Raw genomic sequence first — 25,907 nt, 5'->3', positions numbered from 1 at the left:
GGGATACGAATTTTATCTCCTGGTGCTGAAAGTATCTCTCACAAGTTAGCCTCCCGGTTAGCTCAATTGGTTAGAGCGCCGGATTGTGTTGTGCGGGAGGTCGAGGGTTCGAGTCGCGGCCGAACCAATACTAATGGTCTTAAAATAAGTGAGGAGAATTTACTACCTTTCTATAATCAAGAAATCGATGGATATTCTAGTGTTCTCGGATAAGGACGAATAAATTGTAGGCCCCGTCTCCTGCAGGGTTAGGGGTAGAAGACGTTAATTTCCCACGCACGAGATTACTGTGTGGTGGATGTCCTCCCCTGGGTGGGATGGGTGGGTATTGGCCCTGAAAAGCCCCTATGGGGAGTGGTCAATTAGGCTATGTCTGTCTGTCTGTTTGTAAGCGAACGAGTGAAAGAAACTTACAGCGCTCGAAGATAAAATTCATATCCCCAAGCGGCCATGTAATATCCTCTATTTCAGCCCCACGATTTAAAGAGTGTATTCATTATTCAAATTCGCTCATCTAAAAAGAATAATTGTTCATCAAAACTCCTGTGCACGCGAGTGCGTCACTCTTTATTCTTTTGTAAGAGCCAGGACTTGAACTGAGAACATCCCATTAGTATCAAGGCCTCCGTTATTTGGTGCGTTTTTTTGTAAGTTCTCTACAGACAAGTTTCTTTAATACATAAGATAATGGGCGAGCTTGGATACTGGAGTCTGAGTGGTGTCGAAGGGTACCTCAGACAAAAAAAAAAAGGGAAGAAAAGATGGGCATGGAAAGTCATGGAAAATCACGTATCTAGACTATAACCATGCAGTCGATGGGGTCGAACCAAATCCTGAGAAAAAACAAACAAACAAACAAGCTTCATCATCTTCATAATCACATTCCGTTTATTTGGAAAGAAGACTCAGGTTATATGGTCATAATCAGAGGACACACCCAGCAGTGCTGTAAGCCGCGACGAGGACACTTGTTGAGGTAAAACTCACTAAGGACGACAATTGGCATAGAAGGGTGAACATTTTACTATTAAATTGCACATTGTTGGGTTTTTCCTGGACATCGTTGCCTTTGAAAACGGTTTGACTTGAAATGTATCGGCGGAAATACTTTTCTAAAATGCCTTCCCTGCCAAAAAAAATGTCGGAAAAAAGTTCCGGCCGAACGAGACCATACTAAAACTCGAATATGTTTTAAAAAATCAATGACGAAAAAAACTCAAAAATGAAAAAGAACAAAAGAAGACCCATCTTAAAAGATTTTTTGGAAAAGCCTTACTTGTCTTTTACATATTCCAAAGTCTGAATCATTCTGAATCTAGTCGGAACATTTGAATGAATTTTCCTTTTCTTCGTTTATTTCAAAGAACCAAAATGTATCCCATGGCTTTAATGTCTTTATTTCCATTATCCGGGAAAGTTGAACCAGAAGCCTCATTACCACACGTGTTGAAGTCATCAAATTGCCCCCCTGTACCAAACCCAATCCTGGAGTCGCAAGAGTCGCAGTTATCCTGGTTGTTAGTAGTGATGCCGATTCTTGCTTTGGCGTGACTAGACTCACCACACATAACATTAAACCCTTCCCTGTTACAGCTATGCTGCAGGGAGGCCTCTGAGCCAATAAGCTTCTTCCACGTGTCACGACCCAATGAGGTGCTTCGGTGTTTCCCGTCAGCGATCAGTGAGTGAAGAGAGCTGGCCTCCTTGTTGAGGACAATGAACCTGATCTGTACGCCAATCTTCATACCGAGGCAGATCTTAGAGATGGGCGTGGTCCAGCAGGTCGGTAACTTGGTCTCTCGCAAGTCGAATCCAGTCTCTCCTCCAGCAATGTTGTATTCAGTTTTGTTGCTCCAGTAACTCGAATTATAGTGAAAGGTCATCTAAGAGAATAATGTTAAACAATGTCAAACATTTCTTAGTGGGTTTTGAATTATCCACCGCATTGTCCTGCTTGTAAAATTTATTTTCCTAAAATAGCTGTTTGTTCTTTTCTGGAATCTACTTTAAATCTGCTTTCAGAGAGCAAAATTAGGCAATAAAAGGAAGCTGGTGATCATGAAATATTTATGACTTGGTGACGTAATATACGGCATCATTCATACAGAGATACTGCTCTGTTTGGTTAATTAGAGCCAATTAAGTTAGGAAACGGCCATTACTTATCATCTTGGAGGTGCTGGAGGATTTTGGTTGAGTCACAAATATAATCGACCTGAACCCCCTTAGGCTCCCAAGTATTCTACGGAATCCCCTAACTGGCGGTCAATTTTCTATAGCCCCCCCCCCCAAATACGTTTACGATGACTGATCCCCCCACCGTTCCTCGTGATAACCATGCATGTGACTCCCCACCAAAAATGTACATATTCTCCACCTTAGTAATGTGTGATGACTGGTTCGGAGATATGAACAGGGCGCGGAAGTCGCCCTCCCTGTCAATCAGTCAGTCAGTGCCAGGGTGACAAAGTGGACTATCATGACACACAAGCAATAACAAAGTTGATTAAGCATGGTACCTTGTTACCATCAATCTTCATAACTCGCGTCCATCCTCCATCTCCGCATCCAAAATCTCCCATGTGACAGAGAACTGTAGTCGGTCCAGAGCTCAGATGAAGGGAAACCAGTTTAGTCCCGTTTAATCTGGTAAAATGGAGTTGGAGAAGGCAAGTAAGTCATTTGTTCTCTTCATCCAATGAATTTAGAACATTAAAAAGTTCTCAGCGAAATACTAATAGTATTTGTGGATCGAATTTGATTTTAACCGCCTGGTCACATTTGCGTCTCTAGCGTGACAGGTGATGAGATAACTAATTTTTGCTATTGGTATGAGTAATTGGACTACCTCCTGTCCAATTTGGAAATAATTTTGATGAAAATTGGACGAGGCCGTATACCGAGTCCAATTTGGCTGTCAGAGGAATTTTTTTAATCCAATTATTTCCAAAATTTCTTAATTTTATAGCTAGTCAGTTGTAATTGTTCATTGCTCAATCAAGCTACTATTTTTGTAATTGTTTTTAAAACTGTCCAATAAAGGATTAAATGAATTTGGATAGTTTCAGATATACAAATTAATCCTTAATTGGTCAATTTAAAAATTTAAAGATTAATGGCTGTGCTGACAATTTTGGATTAACTACCAGTTACAGAATTGTTGAAAAAATCCGTTTAAAAGAGCAAGCAGTTCAGATCGCTTACTTGTGCGCATCAAACACTTCCTTGCATGATTTTACAGCTAAAAGACAAAAATGAGATTTTATTGTCAGAAACGGAAAAGAAGTATAAATTATGGTTATATGGTAACAGCCTCGCAATGAATTGTCTTCACTTAATCGAAAGGGGCCAGAATTTATTTGGTAGATTGTGATCCTCCGAGAAATATCCTCGATGCCTCCTAAAATTTCGATTCGGGGGGAATCTCGAACAATCGAGTCTGGATTCCAGCTCAAAATAGGGTTTGTGTTCGGGCTGGACCTCGAGTTGGTGGCTCAAGATATTTTTAATTTTTTTAATTCAAAGCTTCACAGTAAGACTATTTCAGAGTCCGAGATGTAGGGTAGGTCTTTCAATGAAACTGTTCTGCTTTCTTTTGGGAACTCTTACTCAAGCACATATTTGGTATTTGGAGGGAGCCTGGTAGCATTATTTTTTGTAAATAATCATTCTGCGGGGGGTGGGGGTTGTCACTTGCATCCCGATCAGTACCCTCAGAGTTGTGGACCTCTTTTGATCAATGGTTTTGTATGATAATAAAAAAAACTTTTAATCTCAATGTAATCATAACAGATTAAAAGAGTATTGATACCTTTCTCGCAATATTTTCCAATGAAGTCGTTTGTACAGACACATTTAAACGAGTAGTGTATATAGCTTGTCACAGCTACCACCGTTAAGGCATGGAGAGGAAAAACAAGGCAACTGTGGAAAGAAGGAGAAAATCTTGACACATTTTGTACTCATGGGTTAAATAGATATGAGACACTTCTCCACCTTTACGGCCAAAAAAAGGTATCACTATTCATTACTGGAGAACTTGACTTCATAGTAAGAAACTACACTGCATCATGATAGCGTGTGTAGGAAAAAGTCAAGTCTATGTTAAGATAAATAGCACTCCCCACCTTGATGGAAACGTGATGTGAAGTCCTATTTTCCCTGTATTCCTCAGGAATGGTATACTTCTGAGAGGAGGGCAACTCACACCAAATCTTTCCACCTTGTCTCTTTGCCACCGCCAAGTTTATAGACCGGCATAAAGGATTCCTCAGGCATAGAATGATGCATTCGTAGTCATCGAACGCCGCGAACGTTCCAACCTTAGGGGCAGTGAGGTAAAAGTATTTATCTATTGATAAAAGACTTTGTTTGAAAGTCTGGGATGAACCGTTGAACTTGTGTTCCAAACCTGTTGTTCCTGCAAGGAAAATGGAAAAGCCCTTGTAGCGAGCGGTATCCTGTGCGTTGCGTGTAGAGTCGCCGAGTATATCCTTAGCTTACTTGCAAATTTTCATGAATATCTGTTGTTTTACCGGCTTGGCAACATTTGTAGGCAAAGATTTCGGTGACGACCTTCATGCGATGAAGAAACTCTCTCTCTTTCTAATCACTTTGCCTTTTCCGCCAAAACATGATTTTGAAATGATTTTGTGGTACCAAATATCATTAAAAATAGATTGACAGCCTACAAAACCAGTTGTGAATGAATTATCCCTCTCAAAAAGGAACTCAGAAAGTGAAAAGGAGAGGTATCTGCAATCAAAAATTACACGAATCAATGTAACGTTCATTCATCTATCTCAGAATGCTCCAAACAATTTGTTCTTTGTATTAAAGATGTTGAGTTTTTTACTCTAGATAAACTTTCGCTATTTCTTTGCAAGTCTCATGAGTTTGGGTATATTCACCGTACATTTGAAAACAGAAACCGAATTAATTTGATGACTAAAAGTCGCATTACAACCCTCCTTGTTTCTAACTAGAAAAAGCGTCTGATTTGATTTTAATTTTTTGGTGGAAGAAAGACAAGATTTTACACGGACGCCATTGCAGCAAGCAAACAAAAAGACTCACAACTTCAAAACAAAAAACAAGCATTTGAATTTGAAAACTTAACAGAGGTAATTCGACATTAATCGTCGTTGGAAGATTACTACTTTTTCCATAAGATCGGTTAAGAAGAAAAAGTCATCGTGAAGATCATTTAACTCCAGTTTACTTGCCAAAACGGTGTTGTTCTTTTTCAAAAGTGTGCGCAAGCTTCTTTTCCTTACGCGCTTTCTAATTACTAGGTGTTGAATCATAACAGATACTTATTAAAATATGTTTAAGTTTTCTTGAGAGCATTTGAAATCACTTTTATTATTACGCAGTAAAACTGTTTTACCTCTGTTTCTCTCTACAATCTACTCGCTCAAGTATCGTTCCCTTCATGGAGGATTTTGCTATAATTACAGCCCTGAATCATTCGGGTTCTTTTAGAACGCATTTCGTCAAGTTTCGGAAAAAGATGTAAAAATGTTATTCGCTAGCCTAGGTCGGTCTGTATTGGAAAAAACTGTACGCGCTGTTTTGAATACCGCCCTTGGCCTACGGCAAGAATCATTCGGTATCCGGAATTCGGTATCCAGAATCATGGGCACAGTTTTTCTCTATACGAACGTTCCGGCTGGTGAATAACATATTTCTTGAAATGTCTGAAGGTAGGTACACAATAACGAAATTTACTGAAGAAAAGAGTTTTGGATATCGCCGGGGAAATATAGACGATCTAACCTGAAAAACCTTTGGCTGCAAGAAGCGTCAGGATGAGAGAACAGATTAATGTGGACATGATGGCTTCCTTGCGAGGCAAGGATCCGTGGTCATGTACTAAGATTGAGTCTGACACTGTAAAGTGAGTTTTGAGTTCCGCTTGTGACAGTACAGTTTTCTGGTGCCACCTGTCGTATGTGACACAATCTCTATAATTTTCAGCAGCAGTTATTTCGATCTAAAAGTTTAGTACACTTGCTAAATGTCACTGATAGACGCCGTCTTATATTTTACTCATGTTCAATTTGGCGACATAAGATAGTTTAGAGCCGTAACACCTAAGTCACATTAGAAACTTTTAGGAAAATTGTCACTTTTTCATTTAATACGTCAGTTTCAAAATGTCACTCAGGATGTTTAATAAGAATACCAAAAGATAAACAGAAATAGAAAAATTGTTTGCAATTCCTGTCTTCACGATGACAGCTAATCTGTAACTTTGTTAATTAGCATCTCCTCTGAGTAAAGAACTTTTAGCCCTACGATTTAATGTTTATATACATTATTCAAATTCGCTCATGTTAAGGTGGCTCAATAGGGTTTTTTGGCCCGTCGAAGAATGGGTACGAAAATGGCGCGAGCTTTTAAATGGCATCAAATATGTAAACGAACATGGCGGCTTCACGCGAGTGCACAACTTTTGTCACATAATCGCGAAGTTTACTTGACGAGAGTGAAACGGCATGGATAATTTCCAGTAATGAGCACAATATTGACAGTGAACGACCAGAAGTTTACACAACGCATGCATAATAATAAATAATAAATAATAATAAAAGTCTTTATTCCATCGTAAGATAAAACTACATATCTTATGTTACAATGAATTTGGAAAAACTACAGAAATCTACATACACATTATGCATTAAAAAGTATGTTATTACAATAAATGGAGCTTAAATATCAACCTATTTACAAAGGTGTTCATAAAGCGCTGTGTATTAATTTTTCGGTGCGCGCAGCCTTTTTTCCTAAGATTGTGTACATATGTCTTTTGGACAGGAATGATGTCTTTCAGGGGGTGGCAATCCGTTGATTTTAGTTTCTTCAAAATGTTTCGGTCTTGTTTGTTTAAAAGGTTCTTGATAAAAACTAGAAATGAGATAAAACCGCGTTTAGGACATCGGTGTAAAAAATTTTGTACAACCGTAAGATCGGACTCAGATGCCCCATTGACTGAAAGTGCATAGCTAAAATTAGCCAAAACAATGGATATAAAAAGATGATCAATCTCTGCTTGAGAGTAATGTTCCTTTCTCAATGTTTGTAGGACGTGTAAACACTTGTTTGCTTTGACAAGCTTAGTTCTTACATGCTCATCAAATTTTCCGTCACTCTGTAAAGTTACTCCTAGTAAAACGAAGCTATTACATCGGGGAATATTATGAATTGGAGAGTAGAGTACATTATGATTTTTCTTTCTTAGAACCAGCTCTTTACATTTGCAAGGGTTGCAGACCATTCTATTGTCTTTACACCATGTTAAGAACTGTCCTACTAAGTCGGCAGACGGGTCACTATTCCTAGTGATAGGCGAAAGAATAGTGGAATCATCGGCATATTTAAAAAGCACAGGGCAACCATTAAAAAAAGTCTCCAAATCGTTCAAAAATATATTAAAAAGATACGGTCCGCTTTCACTACCTTGTGTGGTTCCTCTATCGACAGATTTCCACTGTCCTAAAAAATTATAACTAACAATACGTTGTTGTCTTGCATAGAGAAAACTATGATACCAATTGATAATGTACGGATTTAGAGGTAGCTGTTTCAGTTTGGCAGACAAAATAGCATGGTTCACAAAATCAAAAGCCTTACTGAAGTCCATGGTAAAAATTCGCACTGCGCTACAGTCACTACCATCTAAATACTTGTATGTCTGGTGCTGGATAGCGAGCAAGGCATTTGTGCAACTACCCGCCTGTCTATATGCAAATTGGGTGTGGCTCAGGTTGTTCTCAATGACTGACTGTGCTTGTGTACGATACACGACCTTCTCGAACAACCGGGCAATAACGGGAGTAACATTAATACCACGGTAGTCTGAGTCCTCTATAGGCATGTTCACTTTGGGGAGAGGATTAACATTTGCCCTTTTCCAGGAGTCTGGCCATGTATGAGTAGACAGCGACAGATTCCAAACGTGAGTTACGATTGGTGTGAGTAGCTCAGCACAGTCTTTCCAGATCCAGTACGGGAGGTCGTCTGGTCCCGTTGCCGTTTCCTTTACATGAACTAAGGTATTCCAGACACACCGCTCAGATATTTTCAGGGGCTTTACACTGTCCGGGATATCCATATCACTAGGTCTAACGTAAGTGTCATCATAGCACAGGTTGGCGAAGTAGTCGTTCAGACGAACTAGAGAGTTCTTGTCCAAATTTATCAACGATGACCTGCGACGCTGCGATAGGGCGTCCACGCCCTTCCACCACTCACCGCTACCAATGGCAGCCAGTTTTCTTCTGTTCTCGGTTATCAGCTCAGAAATGCGCTTATTAAATAAAGACAGACGTTCCTTGTTGTTTAAAGATATATGGGACTTAGTCGTCAGCATACACTTGACTAATGGGGACATCCAAACTAGGTCACGCGATGACATGCGTACAGATTTTTGCGGCATAAACTTATTCATCACTGCACGAATCTTTGCCTCAAGCACCTCGACCGCCTTGTTTATGTCCACCTCATTGAGGACGTCATTCCAGTCCAGCGTAGTGAGTGCCATATAAAATGACTGTTTCCGATGTTCCCTACAGTCCCGCACAAGAACTTTGCGGCGCACAGGTTTAAGTTTTAATCCCGCCGGTAAAAGCATTACATCCGTTAAGCATTACATCCGTAATGCGTCAGGTCGCTTTCGGAAGGTGGAAGCGATCGAAACCAGAAAAGAAACAAAAATAAAAAGGTTACACGAAGGGTTCAAAACGTGGAATGCCAAAAGGAAGCTCCAGTATGATAACATATCCAAGGAAAATGAACCCCCAGCAAAACGAATGACACGAGCACGTGAGGTCGGTACATTTTTCTTTATTCGGAAGTCTTAATTTTTGGTAAGATTATCCTGCCAAGGTTGTCCTAATTATCGGCCTACCTGTCCTGCTGACTCCAACCCTGATTCCCATCAGCAGAATAAAGCTAAGAGGAAGGCGAACCTGCCACAAGGATCGAGACTGGTGGACTTAGAAACCCTTACAGATGGTCTGAAGGAATCTACATCTACATTTATTAGTCTTGCAAAGGGGGGCCTTCACGCTCATTTTGTCATTGTGGTAAATTCTCACTATTTTTAACTGCACTACAGCATATTTTACACCATTATCATATAAAAGAACATAAAAATACTGTGGATGGAGTCTTTTTCCCTGCTAGTTTACAGTGTATTTTACAATATTTCTAGGCCCTTTGTCTCTTGGCAATGTTATTGAAGAACAGCACAGTGGATTGGCAAGCACGTTTACTGTTATACGCAGCGAATGCAATGCAGAAAACACCATTAAAACATCAAAAGAGCACAGATCCGGTGCACGCGGTCCATTGACCTTTGATGTGAACACGAGAGCTGCCCTTGGCTGTTTACACACATGAGTGGGCAACACCCATTTAAACAATTCACTTTCAATCCTCAATGTGCCTGCACTGAACTCATCAACTTTTAAAAATCGGGAAAGGGAAGCTGGAAAGGCAATAGAGCTAGTAGCAAAGAATAGTTGCCAGCAATTCCTAAACCTTGAACGAGAGAAGGCAATTGAAGATGGTAACAAGCCTGACCAGAACAATTTGGTACCTATTGCCTGTTCTTGCGACATGGGGTAGCAGAAACAGGGGCGAGGTTTCAACTCTAAGACCGGACATGCTGTAGTCATGGGCCTTTCAACTGGTAAGGTCCTTGACTACACAACAAAAAATAAAATGTGCCGCTCCTGTGATGAAGCTAAAGAGGCAGGAAAACAACCAAATGACTACGACTGTAGAAAAAATCATTCGGGCTCTTCAAAGTCAATGGAGCCTTTAGCTGCAGTTGAACTTTTCAATAAGGTAACTAAATCGAATGTCAAATTTTCAATTTACACCGGGGATGATGATTCAATGACTGAATCTCACCTAAAGCAAAAGGTACTCCATGGTGTGGAAAAATGGAGTTATACAGTTCACATAAAAAGATCCCTTACAACATGCTTATACAACTTGAGCCAACGAAATAAGTTCCCCAACAGTTCAGTGTTGTCACAGAAAGTCACAAATTACCTTGTCAAATCCTTTACATACTGTATTGCACAAAATAAGGGGGATGCTACAAACATGAAATCTGCAATTCAAAGCATTGTGCCTCATGCATTTGGTGACCATACTGTTGTAGAGAAAAATGGTGTCGATACAAGAAAGACCTTTCTCATTATTGTCCCAGAGATCTTCCCTTTGGGAAAGACCTCCAAGGAGATAGCCTTCAATCAGCCCTGAAATCTCTCTTTGATGAATATAGCACAGACATTGTTATAAACAAACTTGCACCTGCAGCAAATTCTCAATATAATGAGTCTCTGAACAATGTGGTGGGCTCGAAGAACCCCAAACTTCACTTTTACGGGGGAAGTGAAAGCAATGATTATCGAGTGTCCTGCAGTGTCTCTCAAGTAAATTTAGGTTACAGGTACATTCCTCAAACTCTAGCGTCACTTAACATAGAGCCAGGTCTTTTCTGTGTAGACCATAATACGAAAATGGACCAGAAAAGTTCGAAGGAGAAACAAAGGAAATCAACGGTTGCATTCAAGCGACGTCTATCACAATTACACAAACACCAGATTTCAGAAACATCGAAAAATGAGGGCAAAGAAGGTACCATGTATGAAAGTGGCATTGGCCTGAACCTAAACTCTTGTGCGAAAACATTGGAGTTGAACAATTCTGAACTTTCAATCACTGATCTTTATGATATAACCGCTGCTATCACGAAACAACAACAAGAACAGTACGAAAATGCAGTTCCGAAATGTCAGCTCGCTGCCGTGGATAGATCAGTTAAACAATTCTCATGCTATATTCTACCAACCAGAGACATAGATTCTCACGCGTCAAAGGTCAACAAACTTACAGTTAAAACTGTCAATGGAATCCGCCGACTTTTCAATAATAATCGACTAGTAGAAGCCTTTGAGTTATCGCAAGTACTTAAGCAGTTCTTAACTTTTTTGTGGGCCAGCATAGATTCAGCTTCAACACGGTCCACAAAGCCCGTTTGCACAATCTTGGCTGGACACAACGCCGCCACATTTGATATTCCAATACTTCTTCGAAACGGTGGCTAATATTTTATCGCGGAACTCAGTTCTATCAGTTCCATCCGGTTTGCAGACACTCTGACACTGATGAAATCACTCATGAAAAGCAAGCACTCTTCCCTCCAAAACGCAGAAGGTAAATTTGTAAAGCCTGGGCAGAGTTCTGTTTACGAACATTTATTTCAAACCACCTTTGATGCCCACGACGCCCTAGAAGACGTGATCGCTCTTCGAAGAATCTTGCTTTCGTCTAGGTTGGCTTTGTCTGATGAAATGCTAATGAACAGAAGTTCTGTAATCTCTGTCAAAGACACCGCCGAAGACCTGAAATATCTTGACAACCGTCATCACAGACTCCTGTCTTTTCGAGGAAAGCTGTACAACCCAGGTCTTGCGGATAGCCCAATAAAGCAAAGCATTGCCGAAAAAAATTGCTGGCAGTGGCCTAAGATATGAGGATTTAAATAATTTGTACCAACGATTTGGACGGAAAGGTCTTGTGTGTATTTTGACGAGACCGCCATTGTCCAGTCGCTCATCGCTTCCAAGGGTCACAAACACGACGAGACTAGTCTCCGCAATTTTGAAACACTTAGAAGAGATTCCAAGGTCTGCGTTTTACTAGTCCGCATTTTACTAGTGCGCGTGTTACTAGTGCGCGTTTTACTAGTGCGCGTTTTACCAGTGCGCGTTTTACTAGTGCTCGTTTTACTAGTCCGCGTTTTACTAGTCCTCGTTTTACTAGTCCGCGTTTTACTAGTCCAGTCCAGTCCAGTCCAGTGCTCGAAATACCATATGCCCCTATGAAACTATGAAACATTATGATGCTCTCTGGTTTGACTCAGTTGTCAGTTGCGTGGGTGGGAGAACAGTGCTGCTGTGGCAGCTTTCAGTCTACCATCCCTCTTTTTGAATATGAATGCAGTTTATGGAGGTCTTGTTTATCTTTTGCACAAATTGAAAGGCCCAGTATTTTTTTTCCCGCGGAAATGAAAAATTAAAAAAAAAAAAAAAATTAATTATGGCAATATAGATAATTATGCACTCAAAACCTGAGCTAAGGTTAAAAGTAGAAAAGCGCCTTTCTCATAAGATCAGAGTACATTTAAACCAAAAATATTTCCATTCAGTTTCCAATATCGCTTATGCTAAATTCTAAGATTCTGAACAGCGCACCACAATAAAGAGTTAGTATCCTCTGAAAAAAGCTCAACTATGCTGTAACTTTGTTTTCGTTCTTTGAACATGGCTATGAAAAATTGAAAAAAATACCTTACGATCGATTTACGGTTCTGACGACCTCCAGAATAAATGGAATTTAGATCGGAAAAATCCGAGATGGCTTTTAATCACTTCTGTTTTACTTTGGTATCATTTTCTAAGTTCAAGAAAGGTAAAAACAACGGTATATCACTTCTGATGAAACATTGTCCCTCCTTATTTGAAGAAAAAGTAACAAGACAGAACAAAAACCAATACGGTATCGATACAACTTGCCTCAATCTGGTGGGACTTTTATTATTTACGGCTCACTCAGCGAAACTGGTTAACGATCAATAAGCTTTTGTTTGTTTTTACCCGGAAATTAATTTCTCTTTGAAAGGTTTTTAACAATGTGCTATGCTCAGACAAATGGAGCTACAATTTTACTTACAGCAATTTCAGACACTTCGATTATGTAGAAACGGGCTTGAGTCTTTTGTGACTTAATGACAAGTTTTTCACCTGTTAAATACTGCTTAAAAGCACTTAGCTGGGACTTTGATAATTGCTACAAGGAGTGCATGTGGCCAGGAGGGTTATTTTTGGTACCTAAATGTTCAACGTTTGCGAAAGCGATTGTGAATTCGCTTAAAGGGAGAAGGATTGGTGAATTATCGATGTTTTTGAATCATTGACGAAGATTTGAAAAATCGGGGGTAAATGTGGACCAGATAACCATTCATTTGTTTGTTTCTTTTGGATCAGGGTAAGTCTCCTTTAAGAACCTGTCACATCGCAAAAAACACTCATGTAACTTTCACCACTTTAGGCACCTGCACAAATTAGCAATTAAACTGAGAAGAATGCCAGAAAATGTTGTTGAAACCGTTTAGTTTTCTCTCCCATCGAGTACCGAATATATCCTGGCACCGGAAAATTGTAAGGGAAAACTGACCAAATTAGTGGCTAACCTTCATTGAACGAGAACCTTGGGCAAGTGCAATGACAATATTCTCAGTTGCTAATCTTTAACTGATGAGTGGAAAAAAGACCACAAAGATGAAAGAGAGAAGAGCAAGTCAGCTGTTTGAATCAGCTTCTTGATATGCACTGATCTCCTTGGTTAATTTTAACTTTATGAGCACCTCAACTGAGAAGTCTCAGCTGATCTCATTTTATCCACCTGCCAAAATCACTCGTTCAGGCCTTCTTGTCGTTCCGTTTTCTTTCCGGCCTCTCTATAAAAGCTAGAGAAGATCGTCTTGGAAGTTTCAGCAAGTAGCAAGTAAAGAAATTGCCCTTATTTCTTTTCCTAAACAACAAATTTACACACCACGAATACAGCCTAAACTAAAACAATATCTGCTACTACTTTTTTTCTCAGTTCGCGCGCGGGCGGTATTCTACAAGTCGTGCGATCTGATCAGTTCCGATAGCGGCCAGTACTCTCCCATCCGGCCCGGTACCCTGTACGTTGCGTGTAGAGTCGCCAAGTATATCCTTAGCTTCTTTGCAAAATTTTCATGAATATCTTTCGTTTTACCGGCTTGGCAGCATTTGTAGGCAAATATTTCGGTGACGACATTCAGGCGATAAATAAACTCTCTCACCTTTTTTTAATCACTTTGCTTTTTCCGCAAAAAAATGATTTTGAAATGATTTTGTGGTACCAAATATTTTTAAAAACAGATTGACAGCCTACAAAACCAGTTGTGATTGAATTATCCTTCTCAAAAAGGAACTCAGAAAGTGAAAACGAGAGGTATTTGCAATCAGCAATTACACGAATCAATGTAAGTAAACGTTCATTCATGTATATCAGAATGCTCCAAACAATTTGTTCTTAGTATTAAAGATGTTGAGTTTTTTACTCTAGATAAACTTTTGCTATTTCTTTGCAAGTCTCATGAATTTGGGTATATTTACCGTACATTTCACAATAGAAACCGAATTAATTTGATGACTAAAAGTCGCATTACAACCCTCCCTGTTTCTAACTAGAAAAAGCGTCTGATTTGACTTCAATTTTTCAGTGGAAGAACGACAAGATTTTACACGGACGCCAGTGCAGCAAGCAAACAAGAAGACTCTCACAACTTCAAAAGAAACATTTGAATTTTAAAACTTAACAGAGGTAATTCTAGATTAATCGTCGTTGGAAGATAATTATTCTTTCCGTAAGATCGGTTAAGAAAAAAAAGTCATCGTGAAGATCATTTAACTCCAGTTTACTTGCCAAAACAGTGCTGTTATTTTTCAAAAATGTGCGCAAGCTTCTTTTCCTTACGCGCTTTCTAATTACTAGGTGTTGAATCATGACAGATACTTATTCAAATATGTTTCGAAGTTTTCTTAGGAGCATTTTAAATCACTTTTATCATTACGCAGTAAAAATGTTTTACCACTGTTTCTCTCTACAGTCTACTCGCTCAAGTATTGTTCTCTGCATGGAGGATCTTGCCATAATTACAGCCCTGAATCATTAGGGTTCTTTTGGAACGCATTTCGTCAAGTTTCAGAAAAAACATAAAAATGTTAATCGCTAGCCTAGGTCGGTCCGTATTGGAAAAAAAACTGTACCCTCTGTTTTGAATACCGCCCTTGGCCTACGGCCTTAAGCGGTATCCAGAACATAGAATCATGGGCACAATTTTTCTCTATACGAACAGTCCGGTTGGTGAATAACATATTTCTTGAAGTGTCTGAAGCTAGGTACACAATAACGAAATTTACTGAAGAAAAGAGTTTTGGATATCGCCGGGGAAATATAGACGATCTAACCTGAAAAACCTTTGGCTGCAAGAAACATCAGGATGAGAGAACAGATTAATGTGGACATGATGACTTCTTTGCGAGGAAAGGATTCGTGGTCATGTACTAAGAGTTAGTCTGATACTGTAAAGTGAGTTTTGAGTTCCGAGTTCCGCTTGTGACAGTACAGTTTTCTGGTGCCACCTGTCGTATGTGACACAATCTCTATAATTTTCAGCAGCAGTTATTTCGATCTAACAGTTTGGTACACTTGCTAAATGTCACTGATAGACGCCGTCTTATTTTTGACTGATGTTCAATTTGGCCACATAAGATAATTGAGAACCGCAACACCTAAGTCAATTTGGAAACTTTTAGGAAAATTGTCACTTTTTCATTTAATACGTCAGTTGCAAAATACCACTCAGGATGTGTAATAAGAACATCAAAAGATGAACAGAAATGGAAAAATCGTTTGCAATTGCTGTCTTCATGATGACAGCTAACTTGTAATTTCATTAATTAGCATCTCCTCTGAATAAGGAACTTTCAGCCCCACGATTTAATGTTTATATACATTCAGATTCAAATTCGCTCATCTTAAAAGAGATTGTTCATCAAAATGACTGTGCACGCGCGTGCGTCACTGTGACGAATCCGCGCCACAAAGGTGGGTGCCACCTAACGCAAACAAAACACAGAACATAAACGAGCCCGAGAACACACGCCACAATACAACTAAACGTAGGCCTAGAGATATTTATTATGCTAATTACAACAATAAAGCGACTAACAATAACGATAATACAATGATCTAATTAATTTACAGGAATACGCTAACTTAAACTACAGTACACTAAAACTATTTACAAGATTATTACTATTAAGATAAAAAAAAGGTTTTTTTTTTTAGTTCAGTTCGGTTGGGTTTCACCTTACGCCCGTGTTCTTATCTTGTCCCCAAATCACCACGCTCCACCAACAAACGACTGACAAACCAAATTCACAATTCACAAACCGAACTCACGTTTAACCCAGCTAAACGTAGAAGTTTCCAACCTCACGTAATTCGGTCTTCGCTCAGATCTTTCTTGACTCAGTTGTCTTCACTGGCTTACTGTCTAACAGAAGATAATCTTCTCCTTTTCCTTCAAGTTCTGCGCTTTAATTTCTTCGGCCAGCTTCTCGGCACACATGTGCTCCCCGACAAATGGATCTTTTGTCGTGTAAAGGAACGGTTTTGCTGAATGACTCTTCAGTGATTAAAACGTGCTCTGATCCGAACGAGTCTTGGTAACTTTCAAACCTTCACCGCCGGTGACCTTCTCTCAAAAACAAAACCACCCCGTACCAAACCACCCAAATCCTTAAATACCCATGGACGCAAGGTGCCCGAAAAGAATGAAGAAAACTATTTGATATACACAATAAAGGTTAATTACACAACAGTTTACACAAGTGAAGAATAAAAATTACGTAACAGATACAAATAATCACGAACTACACTGATCCTAAGAGAATACAAAAAAATAATTTACATTTAATAAATAAATTCCTAACACTTCCATGACAGTCACTCTTTTTCTCGTTCATAAGGGCCAATAGTTGAACTGAGAATATCCTATTAGTATCCAGGCCCCATTATTTTGTGTGCTTTTTTGTAAGTTCTTAACATATAAGTTTCTTTTATTCCATCGGATAATCAGCGAGCTTGGATACTGGAGTCTCAATGGTATAGAAGGTTCCCTCAGACAAAAGGGAAGGGGCAAAATACGGGCATGAAAAATCATGGAAAATCACGTGTCTAGTTTATAACCATGCAGTGGATGGGGTCGAACCAAATCCTGACAAAATAAAAAACAAACAAACAAACAAACAAGCTTCATCATCTTGATAATCACATGCCGTTTATTTGGAAAGAAGACTCAGGTGATATGGTCATCAGAGGACACACGCAGCTGTGCTGTAAGCCGCAACTAGGAGACTTGTTGAGGTAAAACTCACTAAATACGACAATTGGCATAGAAGGAGGGAACATTTTAAGGTTAAATTCCACATTGTTGGGTTTTTCCTGGACATCGTTGCCTTTGAAAACGGTTTTGTTTAAATGCATCGGCGGAAGTATTATTATAAAATGTCTTCCTCGCCAAAGAAAATGTGGGGAAAAAGTTCTTGCCAAACGAGACCATACTAAAACGCGAATACGATTTAAGAGTCGATGATGTAAAAAACTCGAAAAAAAAAAAAAAAAAAAAAAAAGAAAAGACCCGTCTTAAAAGATTTTTGGAAAAGCCTTGTTTTCTTTTTTTTTTTTTACATTTTCCGAAGTGTGAATCATTCTGAACCTAATCTGAACATTTGTATGAACTTTCCTTTTTTCCGTTTATTTCAAAGAACCAAAATGTATCCCATGGCTTTAATGCCTTTTTTTACATTATCTGGTGAACGTGATTGAGATACTTTAGAACTCTAACACCTAAGTCATTAGAACTGCAACACCTAAGTCACATTAGAAACTTTTAGGAAAATTGCCACTTTTTCATTTGTACGTCAGTTGCAAAAAACCACTCAGGATGTTTAATAAGAACATCAAAAGATAAACAGAAATGGAAAAATCGTTTGCAATTGCTGTAATTTCATAAATTAGCATCTCCTCTGAATAAGAAACTTTCAGCACCACGATTTAATGTTTATATACATTCAGATTCAAATTCGCTCATCTTAAAAGAGATTGTTCATCAAAATGACTGTGCACGCGCGTGCGTGACTCTTTTTCTCGTTCGTAAGGGCCAATAGTTGAACTGAGAATATCCTATTAGTATCCAGGCCCCATTATTTTGTGTGCTTTTTTGTAAGTTCTTAACAGATAAGTTTCTTTTAATCCATCAGATAATCAGCGAGCTTGGATACTGGAGTCTCCATGATGTCGAAGGTTCTCTCAGACAAAAGGGAAGGGAAAAAACATGGGCATGGAAAATTGTGGAAAATCAGCCTTTAGGATATTAGAGAACCTCTCGTATCTACATTATAACCATGCAGTGAACGGGGTCGAACCAAATTCTGACAAAAAAAAAAGCGAAACACAACAAAACAAAAAAGCAAACAAGCTTCATCATCTTTTGTTTCCAAATGTATCGGGGTAAATATTTTTCTAAAGTTTCTTCCCTGGCAAAGAAAATGTGAGAAAAAAGTTCCGGCCGAACGAGACAATACTAAAACTCGAATATGATTTAAGAGTTAATCATCTGAAAAACTCGGAAGAAAAAAGACTCATCTTACAAGATTTTTGGAAAAACCTTTGTCTTTCAGCTATTCCAAAGTCTGAATCATTCTGAATCTAGTCTGAACATTTGAATGAACTTTCTTTTTTTTCGTTTGGTTTCAAAGAACCAAAATGTATCCCATGGCTTTTATGTGTTTATCTCCATTATCCGATGAATGTGAATTAGTAGCCTCGTTTCCGCACGTATTGAAGTCATCAAAATCCCCCCCTGTACCAAACCCAATCCTGGAGTCGCAAGAGTTGCAGTGATCCTGGTTGTTAGTAATGATGCCGATTCTTGCTTTGGAGAAACGAGACTTACCACACATAACATTAAACCCTTCCCTGTTACAGTTTTTCTGTAGGGAGGCCTCTGAGCCAATAAGCCTCTTCCACGTGTCACGACCCAATGAGGTGCTTCGGTGTTTCCCGTCAGCGATCAGTGAGTAAAGAGAGCTGGCCTTCTCGTTGAGGACAATGAACCTGATCTGTCCGCCAATCTTCATACCGAGGCAGATCTTAGAGATGGGTGTGGTCCAGTAGGTCGGTAACTTGGTCTCTTGTAAGTCGAATCCAGTCTCTCCTCCAGTAATGTTGTATTCAGTTTTACTGCTCCAGTAACTGGAATTATAGTGAAAGGTCATCTAGGAGAATAATGTCAAACAATTCCTAGTGGGTTTTGAATTACCCACCGCATTGTCCTGCTCGTTTTTTAGACCATTTGTGACGATCACAAAATTTATTTTCCTAAAATAGCTGTTTGTTCTTGTCTGGAATTCACTTTAAAACTGCTTTCAGAGAGCAAGATTAGGCAATGAAAGGAAGCTGGTGATCATGAAATATTTATGACTTAGTGACGTAACGTACGGCATTATTCATGCAGGATTACTGTTCCGTTTGGTTAATTGGAGCCAATTAAGTTAGGAAACGGTCATTACTTATCATCTGAGAGGTGCTGGAGGATTTTGGTTGAGTCACAATATAATCGACCTGATCCCCCTTGGGTTCTCTAGTATTATCCGGACCCCCCTAATTGGCAGTCAATTTTCTATAGTACCCCTCTTATACTTCGTTTACGAGGACTGATCCCCCTTCCGTTTCTCTTAATAACCATGTGACCCCCCCACCCCCCCTCCCACAAAAAAAAAGTGGCTGGTCGGAGATATGAACAGGGCGCGCAACTCGCCCTCCTTATTAATAAGTCAGTCAGTGCCAGTGTGATAAAGTGGACTATCATGACACACAACTAATAGAAAAGTCGATTTAGCGTGGTACCTTGTTACCATCAATCTTCATAACTGGCGTCCATCCTCCATCTCCGCATCCAAAATCTCCCATGTGACAGAGAACTGTAGTTAATCCTGAGCTCAGATGAAGGGAAACCAGTTTAGTCCCGTTTAATCTGGTAAAATGGAGTTGGAGAAGGTAAGGAAGTCATTTGTTCTCTTCATTCAATGAATTTAGAACATTAAAAAGTTCTCAGTGAAATACTATTTGTGGATCCAATGTGATTTTAAGTACCTGGTGACATTTGCGTCTCCAGCGTCACAGGTGATGAGATAACTAATTTGTGTAATTGGTATGTGTAATAGGATTATATGCTGTCCAATTTGGAAGTAATTGGGTGAAATAAAAAAAAAATTCCAGGGGCAGCCAAGATTGGATGAAGCCGTATACCGAGTCCAATTGGGCTGTAAGAGGAATTTTATGAATACAATTATTTCCAAAATTGGACAAGAATGTACTCCTTTTACTTATTAATTTTATAGCTAGTCAGTTGTAATTGTGCATTGCTCAATCAAGCTATTATTTATTTATTTTTTTTTTTTAAACTGTCCAATCAAGGATTAAAGGAATTTGGATGGTTTCAGATATACAAATCAATCCTTAGTTGGACAGTTTTACAAATTTAAAGATTAATAGCTGTGCTGACAATTTTGGATGAACTACCAGTTATAGAATTGTTAGAAAAATCCGTTTGAAAGAGCAAACAGTTCAGATCGCTTACTTGTGGGCATCATACACTTCCTTACATGATTTTAGAGCTAAAAGACAAAAATGAGATTTTATTGTCAGAAACGGAAAAGAAGTATAAATTATGGTTATATGGTAACAGCCTCGCAATGAATTGTCTTCACCTAATCGAAAGGGGCCAGAATTTGTTTGGAAGATTTTGTTCCTCCGAGATATATCCTCGATGCCTCCTAAAATTTCAATTCGGAGGAAATCTCGAACAATCGAGTCTGGATTCCACCTCAAAATAGGATTTGTGTTCGGGCTGGATCTCGAGTTGGTGGCTCATGGTATTTTTCTAGTAGATAATTAGATTTGATTATTTTAATTCAAAGCTTCACAGTAAGACTATTTCAGAGTCCGAGATGTAGGCAAGGTCTTTCAATGAAACTGTTCTGCTTTCTTTTGGGAACTCTTCCTCAAGCACATGATTGGTATTTGGAGGGACCTTGGTAGCATTATTTTGTATGAAGAATCATTCTGCGGGGTGGGGGTTGTGACATGCATCCTGATCTATACCATCAGAGTTGTGAACTTCTTCTGATCAGTGGTTTTATATGATAATAAAAAAAACTTTTAATTTCAATGTAATCATAACAGATTAAAGGAGTATTCATACCTTTCTCGCAATATTTTCCAATGAATTCGTTTGTACAGACACATTTAAACGAGTAGTCTATATAGTTTGTCACACAGCTACCACCGTTTTGGCATGGAGAGGAAAAACAAGGCAACTGCCGAAAGAAGGAGAAAAAATCTTGAAACATTTTGTACTCATGGGTTAAATAGATATGAGACACTTCTCCACCTTTTCCGGCCAAAAGAAAGTATCACTATTCATTACTGGAGAACTTGACTTCCTGGTAAGAAACTACACTGAATAATGATAGTGTGTGTAGAAAAAAGTCAAGTCTATGTTAAGATAAAAAGCAATCCCCACCTTGATGGAAACGTGCTGTGAGGTTCTATTTTTCCTGTATTCTTCAGGAATGTTATACTTCTGAGAGGTAAGCAACTCGCACCAAATCTTTCCATCTTGTTTCTTTGCCACCGCCAAGTTTACAGACCCGCATAAAGGATTCCTCAGGCATAAAATGATGCATTCGTAGTCATCGAAAGCCGCGAACGTTCCAACCTTAGGGGCAGTGAGGTAAAAGTATTCATCTATTGATAAAAGACTTTGTCTGAAAGTCTGGGATGAAACGTTGGACTTGTGTTCCAAACCTGTTGTTCCTGCAAGGAAACAGGAAAAAGCACTGGTAGACGTCTTTTTTGAGATTTGGCAAAATAACTTCCAAGGTCTCCCCGCTTTTGAAGCTACCATTGGCTTTATTCAGGAGATAATATTTTGTGTGTATGTTTGTGACACTGATGATAATAATAATAATAATAATAGTAAAAATAATAATAATAATAATTTTAATGACATTATGTAAGAATTTTAATGACATTATGATTTGATTTTTATGCACAGGATTTTATGGACATTTTAAGTTAAGGATATCTTAAGAACCGAACAGTAAATCATGAACATTTAAAAAAAAAAAAACATCTTAGTATTGGGCCAATTGACACTTTTATCGTTTTATATTGATCATTTATATTTATGTAGTATTAGATATTATTATAGTTAACAGTCCTGTCATGCAGATAGGTTACGAATTTTCGCCCTATCTTGCTTAGCTCACTAGCATCCAAACGTGTATACTGCATAATAATAATAATAATAATAATAATAATAATAACTTTTATTTAGATAGCTTATATCTTAAATTCATGGCGCTTTACAACACTGTACGGGGGACTTTACCAGATTGCTAAGCAGTTTACAATCAAATAAAGGCGAATATAACAGATGCCTCCTTCCCCCAATTCTCAGTAAACAGGCCAGACCACATCACAGTAATCCCGTGAAGTGGGTTCTTTAACGTCCCCTGCCTAACCAAATCAACTAATTAATAGATGCAGGAGACGGGACCTCCATTTATTCATCCCTGTCCGAGAAGATTAGAATATCTAACCATTTCTTGATCGATGTTATAGAAAGGTAGCATATTCTTCTCAATTATTTTAAGACGTTGAGTGTTAGTCCGGCTGGGGCTCGAGCCCTCGATCTCCTGCACAACAGTCCAGCGCTTAACCAATTGAGCTAACCGGGAGGCGGTTAGGGATGGCGACTATCAGTGTCAGTCTTAAACTTAAGAGATAATTTTATTACGATTTGTGTAAAGGCAGAAAGAATCTTACCTCTTGGAGAAGACGTTCCATCATTACGTCCCAAAAAAGACAACGGTACTCCGAATAAAATGACGAAACAACGGCGTATAAAACGATGAAACATGACGGTTCTCTCTGTAGTAGATGTGGTTTGTCTCAGTTATCGGTTGCGTGGGTGTCTTTGTTTTTCTGTCCCTCTTTTTGGATATCAATGCAGTTTACCGATTTCTTGTTTATCTTTGACACAAATTGAAAGGCCCAGTTTTTCTCTGCGGACTTCAGCAGAGTATCAAGGTTTTTTTCGGAATTTCATAGAGCACGGTGTTCGGTTCTAATTATTGACTTGCAGGAAAACGCTTCACACTGTAATTCACCAGGCGCACTGCATGTGGAATTCTGATATTTCTCCTATTTACAAATATACTCTGAATTAGGCCGGTAATTCAGCCTCAAAATTCATTAATTTTTTGCCGTGTTTAGATTAAACTTGTGAATGAAGTGCTCTTGTGCTTGTCGTTCGACTTATTTGAATCTAAAAAAGCTTTTTCCGTCCTATGATGTAATACCGAACCAAGAAATCGAACCAGTCACATTTTAAAAACGTTTTTCGCAAATTCTTCATTTCCAAAAATTATCGACAAGAGCAGGAAATAGGAGTTTGACTTTTTCCTTCGTATCAAATGAGATTTGTTAGGCTCTTGGGGTTTAGAGTTCTGGAAAGAAAACGTTATCTTGAACTGGGAAAAAAATCCCTTTGCGTTGACACTTTATACTTTTGTTGGTAGACTAATTGAAAGCAAAATCTCTTGCTGAAAGATAAAACGACTTGTTTTTCCTTTTATTTTTTTTTTCTCAAGATGGGAGTAACATAATAATAGAATTGGCAACTTTAATGGTCCTTTAAAATTTGATTTATGTGTTTGGCAGTTACCGTTTAAACTGGCGCCTCCATGTCATTTAGACTCGAGACAAATGAGACACATTGTCAATCTTGAGGGAAACTGTCACTATTTCTTAATGATGTCAGTTACAAAAATTCACTTTAACAAGTCTTTAATTAAGATATCTTAAGATAACCGGAGATGAAAAATCGTTTTAATCACTTCTGACTGCTGATGGTTATAACCTTGTATTTTTCATTAACGCCTTCTGTGAATAAGGAACTTTGAGCCTCAAACGAAAAAGTCGTTCAGCACCAGGACGGAATGCGTATATTCATTATACTACCTTCAAGTTCGCTAATCTTGAAAGAAATTGCTCATCGAGGCGATTGTGCATGCGCGTGCATCATACGGTACGTGCTTCTTATCGCGTAAAATGCATAAAAAAATGAAGAGAAAAAAATTAAGATGAAAGAAAATCCATCAATCAATCACTCAATTCATGAACGAATAAACAAATAGTAGAATAAACTTCTAACTAGTCCAACTGTAGATTTAATGATGATTTCAATCTATAGTTAGATGTTTATCCCACTGTTCTCTTTTGGTATTTATCGATAAATTCACGTAAAGTTCATTGCTTGTGTGTAAACCTTTCTTTATTTTCTTCCCAAATTAATTTAGATAACGACAGAAACGTCAGACACTTTTATTTTAGTTTTCAATTTTTTAATTGTTTTATGTTAGATAATTTTTTTTCAAACACTGGCCTTCTCTTACCCGTTTTGACAGCATTTGTTTCGTTACAATTTAGGGGAATGAAAGTTACAGCTGAGTAAAGAAAAACACTAATTGTATCGAATTGTAGCCCAGGGTAAGTGTATAGGAGGGTTAAAGATCCTTCGCAAGGTAGACCACCCAGATGGACCATCGTGCATCTCCAGGGATGAAAAATTTCAGTTTCTCGGATGCAAATACAGTAATGCCAACCTTTTTCATTCACAATTTTGAAAAAATGAACCAAACAAAAACAGCAGAGCAAAAACTAACCACACAATCCTCTTTTGTTCAGAGTTTTATTTGCACGGGTGTTGTCAAATGACAGGTAATCGAACGTTTTCGTCAGTGTCTTTTATTTATTTATTTATTGTCCACAGAAATGGGGCCAGTGACTCCCCAACATCATAAAATATTTATATCGCCTCAAAATGTCACAGCAATGTGCAATGTTTCAGCAGATTTCTCCACAAACTTTATTTTTGATTCAGCATTTCATTTCTCACACAGAAATATGGTCGCGCCTTTTGGAAAATAGGTTAATCGTTTACGCCGTGACTCAGAATTCTTTTTGCTGCGGGATTGACCCCTCAGTTCACAGTCTTTCCGTTTTACAAGATTCGCGGCCCTTCCGAGGTCATGAGAAAGAACAAAGAGAGATTTTTTATTTCGAAATATAAACCCGTTCTTTAATGATTTGAAATTACGCTAATTGCTCGCGCGTGCTTCGAATTACAATAGCCATTATCATTGTAATTACAATTAGATCTGTGACGTAATAAGTCAATAAACACAGTTTGCTATGCCTGAAGAGCCGCAACAGCGGTGAAATTCAATTCATAACCGCAGTCAATTCTTTTCACCCGGCTCTATTAAAAGTATACCTGGGAAATTTCCGACAATTCTTTATCCTTTTTAGATATCGAAGTTTTAATTGAAGGCAACGGTTTATCCACTAGTGTGTATTACAAACCCACAGACTCGCATAGTCACATGTTGTATTCATCTTTGCATCCATCTCATGTTAAGAATTCCATTCCCTTTTCTCAGTTTCTAAGACTTCGTCGTTTGTATGTAGTGATTACCCTGTTTCTGTCGTTCAAGCGGGTCACCACCGTGCCCAACTTATTGATCGACATTCAGTACTACAAAGGTCAGAGAAGGAAAATTCCGACCGCATTCCATTCACTCTCACGTTTCACCCTCACAACCACACAGTTAAACCATTATTCTTAAAAAATCTAAATTACTTCAAACCGTTCCAGAGACTGGCACTATCTTTTCGCAACCTCCACTTATTTAATTCAAACGCGACAAAAACATAGGCAATTTTTTGGTCAGAAGTTCATTCTAAACTAATGACCAACCTGGCACCTTTAAATGCGCTCGCACACGATGCAAAACTTGTCCCTTCATTCACACCGCTGAGAAAATATCGGAACCCAAGCGATCCATTAAGATCGCCGATCACTTCACGTGCACCTCCGCCAACGTAATCTATTGCATAACTTGCACTTATTGCAAAAAGTTATACATCGGCGAAACAGGAAGACGAATAGGTGACCGATTCCGAGAACACCTTCGCGACGTAGAAAAGAATGACAAGGACTCATCAAAACCAGTCACTAGACACTTTAATTTACATAATCATTCTAAACAACATATGGCACTCTGTGGCCTTTCCTTACATTTTGGCAACACGGA

The 25,907-nt window shown here is 38.6% G+C and overlaps 3 protein-coding genes and 1 pseudogene across 3 annotated transcripts; 1 reads left to right on the top strand and 3 right to left on the bottom strand.

The window, feature by feature from the left end:
- Positions 1 to 870: 870 nt before the first annotated feature.
- LOC148729478 (putative skeletal organic matrix protein 5) lies at positions 871 to 2,933 on the bottom strand. Its single transcript, XM_088762637.1, has 2 exons — positions 2,520 to 2,933; positions 871 to 1,883 (listed from the first exon to the last, which is right to left on the bottom strand). The coding sequence occupies exons 1-2, from the start codon at positions 2,580 to 2,582 to the stop codon at positions 1,359 to 1,361; spliced, it is 588 nt and encodes a 195-aa protein (XP_088618763.1). The 5' UTR covers positions 2,583 to 2,933; the 3' UTR covers positions 871 to 1,358.
- Positions 2,934 to 8,661: 5,728 nt separating this feature from the next.
- Positions 8,662 to 10,553, top strand: LOC148729477 (uncharacterized; annotated as a pseudogene).
- Positions 10,554 to 17,349: 6,796 nt separating this feature from the next.
- On the bottom strand, positions 17,350 to 19,888 carry LOC148729476 (putative skeletal organic matrix protein 5). Its single transcript, XM_088762636.1, has 2 exons — positions 19,591 to 19,888; positions 17,350 to 18,959 (listed from the first exon to the last, which is right to left on the bottom strand). Exons 1-2 carry the CDS (start codon positions 19,651 to 19,653, stop codon positions 18,435 to 18,437), a joined length of 588 nt encoding a protein of 195 aa, XP_088618762.1. The 5' UTR covers positions 19,654 to 19,888; the 3' UTR covers positions 17,350 to 18,434.
- A 930-nt stretch (positions 19,889 to 20,818) lies between these two features.
- LOC148729475 (uncharacterized) lies at positions 20,819 to 22,896 on the bottom strand. Its single transcript, XM_088762635.1, has 3 exons — positions 22,576 to 22,896; positions 21,269 to 21,561; positions 20,819 to 21,062 (listed from the first exon to the last, which is right to left on the bottom strand). The coding sequence occupies exons 1-3, from the start codon at positions 22,667 to 22,669 to the stop codon at positions 20,850 to 20,852; spliced, it is 600 nt and encodes a 199-aa protein (XP_088618761.1). The 5' UTR covers positions 22,670 to 22,896; the 3' UTR covers positions 20,819 to 20,849.
- Between the last annotated feature and the right edge of the window lie 3,011 nt (positions 22,897 to 25,907).

The sequence above is a fragment of the Stylophora pistillata genome, chromosome 6 (assembly GCF_964205215.1).
Source record: "Stylophora pistillata chromosome 6, jaStyPist1.2, whole genome shotgun sequence".
NCBI lineage: Eukaryota > Metazoa > Cnidaria > Anthozoa > Scleractinia > Pocilloporidae > Stylophora > Stylophora pistillata.
Note: the sequence above shows the minus strand (reverse complement) of the source record. Positions and strands in the feature narration are given on the sequence as shown.

Excerpts from the sequence above, each read along its gene's own strand:
- LOC148729478 (XM_088762637.1), bottom strand. The coding sequence starts at position 2,582 with ATGGGAGATTTTGGATGCGGAGATGGAGGATGGACGCGAGTTATGAAG. Across the intron at positions 1,884-2,519 it reads TGAAGATTGATGGTAACAAG|ATGACCTTTCACTATAATTC; the intron begins GTACCATGCTTA and ends TTATTCTCTTAG.
- LOC148729476 (XM_088762636.1), bottom strand. The coding sequence starts at position 19,653 with ATGGGAGATTTTGGATGCGGAGATGGAGGATGGACGCCAGTTATGAAG. Across the intron at positions 18,960-19,590 it reads TGAAGATTGATGGTAACAAG|ATGACCTTTCACTATAATTC; the intron begins GTACCACGCTAA and ends TTATTCTCCTAG.
- LOC148729475 (XM_088762635.1), bottom strand. The coding sequence starts at position 22,669 with ATGTTTCATCGTTTTATACGCCGTTGTTTCGTCATTTTATTCGGAGTA. Across the intron at positions 21,562-22,575 it reads TGGAACGTCTTCTCCAAGAG|GAACAACAGGTTTGGAACAC; the intron begins GTAAGATTCTTT and ends GTTTCCTTGCAG. Across the intron at positions 21,063-21,268 it reads CACAGCACGTTTCCATCAAG|TTGCCTTGTTTTTCCTCTCC; the intron begins GTGGGGATTGCT and ends TTCTTTCGGCAG.